The following is an 8257-nucleotide window of genomic DNA, read 5'->3' on the forward strand; positions in this document are numbered from 1 at the left end:
AGGAGATGAAACGCTGTGGTATTTCCATGCAACGTTTAGTGTTCCGAAATCTAACATTAACAAGGTTTTTGACCTCTTTTGTCGTCCTTGTCAGGCCAATGATTGACTAATGATTCAGCTGCCCTATTTATTTTCTAGACATGCTAAAAGGAGCCCAATAACGTACCAGGAGGCACCTCGGTGACTTCGTCGAATATTAGCCGCTAGTCCAAGGGGCTCACGATGGACCTGTACAAACTAGCTTTCCTCCTGGGAACCCTGATCTGCTCTGGTGAGATATAATGGCATCTTTGAATGATAATTATAAATGATTTTACAACTATATATAAAGTAAGACTTTAAGACTATACTTTGCTTCACTTTGAAAGCTGATTAAATATGTTCTGAATCAAGCCAGGATGTGTTAACACACAAGTCTGGATGCACATGAAACAGGTTTCACTCACACAGTTTAAAGGCAGATCCAATCAATGGGAAGCAAAGTCTAAATGTCTGTGACAAGCGTTACATAAATACATTTTACTAAAACATCTCAGAAATCACATTAAACTGAGAGTTTGGGGTTGAAACATGATTTCACATTCACATTTAATTTTAAATTAAAGTTCACAGAGCTCAACGTCTCTGACCAACAATGCAAATAATTATGATTTCAGATAAATGTGGTTTAGTTTAAGTGACAACAAAAGCTAATATAATAATATAATACATGCAACTCCAGCTTTTAAATCTCCAGAAGAACCTTTTGGGAAACATTTAAAATCTCCAGTTAAGACGTTAAGAAGAAGTCTAAAGCTACAAGCTAGGAGATGGTTAGCTTAGCTTAGCATGGAAACTGGAAGCAGGGGGAAACAGTTCACCTGCTGCACTCCGTATATTAAAGTTAATTAAACAAATAATAAACAACGTGTTAATTAGTGAGCTATAAAGCTGCTGCGTGTTACCTTTACACAGAGCCAGGCTACATATTTCCTAAAATAAGCTAAGCTAACAGCTGCTAGCTTCATATTTAGTGCACAGAATAAATGCTAATAAAACTTAGATACTTAAGAATACTTTAACTTTAGTGCTTTCTTACCGTGTATTTCATAAGACTCACCTGAGCCGGCAGCTCAAGGTCGCAATCACAATATTGGTAATTTCAGTCAGATTAGGCAACGCTGGTTTTCCCGGCGTTACAAATCAGTCGCCGAAATTTCATAAACACAAAAAAAACATTTCCTTCTGAAATCTTTTTCAATGATCAAAACAAAGTTGTTATCAGTTGTTGATTCCAGAGCATCAAGTCAACTAATGACAATAAAACATTTAATTATTTTAATCAGAATTTATTGGGGGAAACAACCTCTTTGTTACATCTACTGTTGATTAATAAATTAATAATAATAAATAATTCAGTCTTTAATTACTGAACAGAAGGAAACATTTTTATTATCTTTTCTATTTGGAAAGTATTTGTGTATATTGTAAACAAATGTATGTTTATTTGTACAGTATGAATGTTTACCCAATTTACATAGTTTTCCCTTTAATTAATTTTAAAATGTTGAACTTCTTGTCAATAACTTGTGTTTTCTTTATTGTGTTTCTCCAGTTTGAGAAATACTATAACTAAAAGGCATTTTTATTACAATTATCTATTAATTTACTTCATTTATTTCCCTTTATTCTTGATAATTCGCCGGATTATTCTAATTAATATTTTTTAAATGTATTTTCATATAAAAAAATCAAAGATCATGACTTAAAATGTTTAAAACATTTACTGGTATCTCATGAATGATAATAAATCAGCTGCATATTTGACAATTAATTCATATTTTTGTGATTTCAGTTAGTTGTACTGAGGTGGACAGCTACACCAAAACTGAAGGAGCGTGGATCCTCTCGCTGCAGAAACGACAGCACTCAGCCAACACTGTGGCTGAATGTGCCGCCAAATGTGACGCCGAGTCAATCTTCACATGCAGGTGAGTTCACGCCCTGAAAACTAACATTACACTTTAACTTTTTACATTCGAGGCTCAGCAGCTGCTTTGTTTCCACAGGTCTTTCCTCTACGTTGAGAAGGACCAAGATTGTTGGACAGCAGCAGCAAACTCTAAATCAGAGATAGTCGTGCGCAGAAGCAGCGCAGCGTTATATGAAAAGAAATGTAAGTTATTCGCTCTTAAATGTAGAGCAAAGTCTTCTTTTATTATAGTGTCAAGTTTAGATTCTACATGGGATTTAGCCTCCAGTGCATTGTGTCTAACAGTTACATAATTAAATTACAAAATAAGTGCATTGCAATCCTTATAGTTACTGGGAAAACATTACAGTTACTAATAAAAATGTCAGAATATATTATAATATATATAATAATAAATATAACTTTTAAGGTTTTTAGGATTTATTCAACATTTGTTAATAAAGTAATCAAAATGTAATCAAATGCAATAAGTTACACAACTTTAATTAGAAATAATAATATTAATAATTACATTTTTAACAGGTTAACTCGTGATCTATAACCTACACTCCAAAACTAACCCTCTCCAACATGATGGTTAATGTTTAGCGTATATGTTGCGTGATCAGTGATGTTTGGACTGTCTGCAAACACACAGAGGAGGATAACACTGTGGGATTTAAAAACATCCCTCGAGTTGGATCAGATAAATGATTCACTCTGAGAACCCTCTGATAAATGTGTCCGGCAACAAGCATTTCATTTTGTTGAATAATGATGCGTGTGTTGGTTTTCTACCAGTATACCTCCTGGAGTGTGTTAATGGAGTAGGAACAGATTACAGAGGAACAAAGAGCAAATCAAAAACAGGGAAGACGTGCCAGAGATGGGAAGCTAAATACCCACACAGGCCCAAGTATGTATTCACGTCTCATCATGTTACTTTACACGTCGTGTCATTTCTACATCTTTTCATATAAGTTTTCTCAATGTGTCCGCTGCAGCTTCACGCCCAGTGAACATCCCAGAGCGGACCTGGAGTCCAACTTCTGCAGGAACCCTGATGGAGACAGCGGGGGACCCTGGTGCTACACCACCGACCCCGACACCCGCTGGGAGAACTGCAATGTACCCAGCTGCACCGGTGTGTGTGTATTACTTTGTGCTTCATTGTGTGTGATATCAATGATGTGGAGGCACAAATACAAAGTGTTGCTGTGTCACAAATCTCTCCCTCTTCTCCTGAATCCCAACGTTTTTCACAGTCGACTAATTTGAGTTTAAAATACAAAGAATGTAAACTTTGAGTCGGCTGCATTTGGACCTCTCTTGCTGTAATTGTATTTCATGTATAAATGTATTTAAGGAGGGTTGTGGGTATATGTTGCACATGAATATTTGTCACTTAAGCAATAAGAAGAAGAACTTTCCACCGTAGAGCAACACATGCGTCTGTTTCTTTCCAGAGGAGTGTATACACTGCAGTGGTGAGAACTACAGAGGGAAGATCTCCACTACAGAAAACGACTTCACCTGCCAACGCTGGGACTCGCAGAAGCCTCACAACCATGGCTACAACCCCAGCGCGTAAGAGGCCGGATACACAACTTATTTTGCACTTTCTTTAACATTCGTTAAGATTTTGGGACAGGGGAGGTTGTGCTCTCTGAGTGCCCTTCTTGTTTATCAATGTATTCAGTAAATGAAGCAAATATTTTTGCATATTTATGCTTTTTTCCAGTCTTCCAGAGAAGTATCTGGAGGAGAACTACTGCAGAAACCCCGATGGAGACCCCAAACCCTGGTGCTTCACCACCAGCCCGTCCAAACGATGGGACTTCTGCTCCATACCCCGCTGCAGTAACTATTCCAACACGTTTCCTTGACTTCTGCCCATCGTAACACCTTTTACCTGCGCAAGCTTCCTTCACTGACAGTCAAGAGATGTGTAAATATTTGTTTTGGCTGCGCAGTTGCAGAATTATGAGGAAATTAAACTAATACATTTTCAAGCAACATGGCAGAAATGTAGATAAATATGTACGTTCACCCTTTAATCTGCCGATGTGCCCTTGAGCAAGATGAGCCCTTGAGCTTCCTGCTGCAGGACCATCAAACTGGCAAACATTTTTACAGTTAATAATTTGACGTTATTTCAAACATGCTGCCCAACTTCTACAACTAAACCCGTCTCATCTTCTGCGCTCAGCGTCCGAGCCGCCCACCATCGTCCCCGAGCTGACCTGTGCCACCGGGGAAGGTGGAGCCTACCGAGGCACCGTCGCCGTGACCGAGTCCGGCAAACGTTGCCAGAGCTGGTCGACTCAGACGCCACACAAACACAACCGCTCGCCAGACAACTACCCCTGCAAGTAAGAGCTGCTGCAACAAGAGCACGTTGTTGTGTTTGTGTCTTTATCGTTGGGTTTAAACGTGTTCCTCGATGTTTGTCAGAGGCCTTGATAACAACTACTGTCGTAACCCTGACAACGAGAGGATGCCCTGGTGTTACACCACCGAGTCTGAAACCCGCTGGGAGTACTGCAAAGTGCCGACCTGCGGGGATGAAGCGGGACGAGGTACGACACTGATGGATCGGACTGGATTCATTACCTAACTACAGTAACGTTAATGACGCACACAGACACCAGGCCTCGAGAAAAGCATGAAATCAGTTTGAGTTCCCGTCTCTTGCTCGCAGATGAGGCAGTGATCCCCCCCGAGGAGGAGGACTGTTATATAGCGGACGGGACGAGTTACCGCGGCATAACATCCGAGACCATCAGTGGAAAAAGATGTCAAAGCTGGAGCGCCATGACGCCTCACAACCACCAGAAAACTCCACGGAACTTCCCCACAGCGTGAGCGTCACAGAAGTGCATATTAACACATTTTATATTTTCAAAATGTCTGAATATTTAAGGCTTAGGTAAGATATATTTTAGCAGCCAAATATAATAAAAGAGTAATTAAGTTTATGATGGATTCAAAAAGGTTCCTGTGTCAATCCCAGATGCACCATCCTAGTCCCCAACTAATGCATGACGTACTCCTGTTTGAGTAAAGTGTGTTAAAAGGCTTGTATTGGTTTTGGTCTGTTCATGAGATATGCTGAACAAATATTGCCTTAATGTGAAAATGTAATCTTTGGTCCTGCCCAGCAATAGAAATTCATATATTTATCGTAGCAGGACAACCACGTTGCATAAGCGTCTGTATATCTGTGCAAAGTAAGACTGGCTTAACTAAATATTAGCAGCTTGTTGCATCAGCAGAGACGTGGAAGGTGCATTTTGTTTTTGACGTGAAGCTGCAGGTTCAATTCAGAACCTGCGGTCAGGCTTGTGCTTCTGCCCACGTGAGTAAATGAGTAATTGTGTAAACATGAAATAGTTCAGTCTGAAGAACAACATGACGCTTGAGTAAATAGAACAATTAAGAACATTTGACACACAAGAAGAAGCTTGAATTCCTTTCCTGGTTTGATTCTAGCATTACATTATAAAACCTTGGAGGATATCGCTTCCTGAACTTCCAGGTTTTCTCTCTCAACAGGGACCTCAGGAGGAATCTGTGCAGGAACCCTGACGGAGACCGAGCTCCCTGGTGTTACACTACAGACCCCAGTGTCCGCTGGGAGTACTGCAACCTGGAGAAATGCCCCACCAGTCCTGCGGGAGGAACTCCTCCAACCACACCTTCTAATCCCCAGGCCCCCACCCAGACTCCACCTCAGAAAGGTAGATTATTAAAATCTTAAATCGTGCGTTTGTCAGTTTTTTATCTTGTTTTCATCCTTGACTCGTCTCTCTCTGTTGCCGTGGAAGACTGTAAGACTGGAAATGGGGCTACATACCGGGGTTCAACCTCCATCACCATCCTGGGCGTCAGCTGCCAGGCCTGGAGTGCTCAGAGTCCTCATCAACACAACAGCTTCACCCCACAAACTCACCCCGAAAAGGGTCTTGAGGGCAATGTAAGCGAGCGTGAACACTTTCTGTTTATACTTTTGGAGTTTCCGTCTTTTTCAAGCTCGTTGATTTTCTCCTTGTTTTGTTTTTTTACCATCAGAGCTGCAGAAACCCGGACGGCGATGTGAACGGGCCGTGGTGCTACACTACGGACAGGAACAAGAAATGGAACTACTGTCAGATCCCCGACTGTGGTATGTGAACACTGGGTTTGAGCCACGGAACCTGCGTGGCTCGAGGAATAACAAAATCGGACTGTAGGTAGAAATCCAACACAAAATATTGGACGGATTGCCATTAAAATTTGGATGCAAACACTCACGGTTCCCAGAGGATGAATCCTTCAGATGTTAGTGATCCTCTGGACTTCTCATTTGTAATAAAAATATAATAAGTGACAGTGATAATAATAAATAAAGAAGGCGTACATGAACTGTTTTCAGCTGTTTTTATTTTCTCCCCAACAACACAGTAAATATAATAATACAAACAATTAAGAATATTCTTGAAGCTTTGCAACTTTCTCTGCAGCTGGATTGAATTGTGGGACGCCAGTCACCAAACCAAAGCGTTGCTTTGGTCGGATCGTAGGCGGCTGCGTGTCCAAAGCTCACTCGTGGCCGTGGCAGATCAGCCTCCGGACCAAGTGAGTACAACAATACTGAAATATATTACAGAGGAACGAACAACAGCTGCAAAATATGGTAAAGATTAATAAAAGATGCCATTTCTGTATTGGAGTAAACAATAATTTAGGCCTCTCATGTATTTGCTTACATAGAGGTCAGAGGTCACCGTCGGTTTCTCTAGAAGATAATTAAACAGCCATGTTTTTATGTCCCAACAGGTTAAAAATATTTCTATTATTCAGCAGATGGAATATTTTTTCTAAACGAATAGTTTGAATAGTCTTCAGAGCAGCGGTAAAAGTTTTTAAACGACCTTTTGGGTTTTTCAATCATCTTTTAGAGAAACAGAGTGATGTGACCTGCATGTATGCAAATACATGGGAGGCACAAACAATGATAAAAATAACAAAAACCAATGTAGAGTTTTATATTTATATACATTTTATTTATTTATATTATTTATATTATTTTATTTATTTATTTTATTTTATTTATTTTATATTATTTATATTATTTTATTGTATTTATTGTATTTATTGTATTTATTGTATTTTGATATATTTATTTAATTTATTATTATTATTTATCTTTACTTTTTTATTAAAAGATGAAGCAACTGTATTGAAACCCAATTTCCCCCCCGGTGATCAACAATAAAGCTTTTCTGATTCTGATAAGAGGATTTTATATGAATTGCTTAATTTTAAAAAAGTCCACATTTTTGTTGCTTTGAAAACAAAATCTCAAGAGGCTTCTACATAAATATTGAATTAAATATCCAATATTAAAAAAGGTCACATTATATCTCTTCTGTTCTTTCTGCGTCTTCTTCTTCCAGCACGGGAACTCATTTCTGTGGAGGAACTCTGATCCACCCTCAGTGGGTTCTCACAGCTGCACACTGTCTGGAGAGGTGACGATTAAAAAGCATCTTCATCTTTTAATAACACAAGAACAAGTGTGTGTGTTTACAAAGGTCGTGTGTGTCTGCAGGTCCAAACGACCTTCAGCCTACAAGGTGATCCTGGGCGTGCACACAGAGAGAGCCAACGAGGCGTCCAAGCAAGACAAGAACCTGGAGAAACTGGTCCTGGGACCCAACGGGGCCGACATCGCTCTGCTCAAACTGCAGAGGTGAGTCTCATCCTCCCACTTCTGACACGAGTGAACGCATTAATAACTAGAATGACTTCCTTTACTCACTGTCGCTGCACAGTGGGGTAAAGCCTTTAAGTAAACTTCCCCAGTTCATTATATACATTAAGATAAATATTTTTTGTATTACAAGGTTTCTGAAATGTTGTGTTTAAATATGCAAATGAGGCATTATATGTGCTGATTTGCATACATTTCTGAAATTGTGATAAAGCAAGGTTTAAAGTTCTTGTTTCATGTTGTTGACATATTAGATTCAAATGTTTTTAGGAATAAAAGGACATTAATGCATCAATAATTAGAACCCAATAATATCATATACATTCTCCTGAAATGGGCCAAACTGCATGATGCAAACACTCTTTTAACGCTATTCAAGTAACATTTTGAATGCATACTCTTCTTCCACTGCTGTGTTTTGTGTGTTTTCAGCCCTGCACTAATAAATGACAAAGTCCTGCCAGTTTGTCTGCCGACGAAGGATTACGTCGTTCCCAGTGGAACCGAGTGTTACGTCACCGGATGGGGTGAAACTCAAGGTGCGTCGTGTG

At 39.5% G+C, this 8257-nt stretch overlaps 1 protein-coding gene across 1 annotated transcript in view; it reads left to right on the forward strand.

Moving 5' to 3' along the window:
- Positions 1-222: 222 nt before the first annotated feature.
- The window catches only part of plg (plasminogen), an 8293-nt gene continuing 258 nt past the window's right edge, over positions 223-8257 (forward strand). The window contains exons 1-17 of the mRNA XM_029425830.1: positions 223-271; positions 1835-1970; positions 2049-2155; positions 2753-2867; positions 2956-3095; positions 3418-3538; positions 3693-3811; positions 4161-4323; positions 4406-4530; positions 4653-4812; positions 5507-5691; positions 5779-5927; positions 6023-6116; positions 6454-6568; positions 7390-7464; positions 7545-7685; positions 8139-8245. Of these exons, the coding sequence (XP_029281690.1) occupies positions 223-271; positions 1835-1970; positions 2049-2155; positions 2753-2867; positions 2956-3095; positions 3418-3538; positions 3693-3811; positions 4161-4323; positions 4406-4530; positions 4653-4812; positions 5507-5691; positions 5779-5927; positions 6023-6116; positions 6454-6568; positions 7390-7464; positions 7545-7685; positions 8139-8245 (2101 nt within the window). The remainder of the gene's footprint in view (positions 272-1834; positions 1971-2048; positions 2156-2752; positions 2868-2955; positions 3096-3417; positions 3539-3692; positions 3812-4160; positions 4324-4405; positions 4531-4652; positions 4813-5506; positions 5692-5778; positions 5928-6022; positions 6117-6453; positions 6569-7389; positions 7465-7544; positions 7686-8138; positions 8246-8257) is intronic.

Source organism: Cottoperca gobio, chromosome 24, assembly GCF_900634415.1.
Source record: "Cottoperca gobio chromosome 24, fCotGob3.1, whole genome shotgun sequence".
Classification (NCBI taxonomy): Eukaryota; Metazoa; Chordata; class Actinopteri; order Perciformes; family Bovichtidae; genus Cottoperca; species Cottoperca gobio.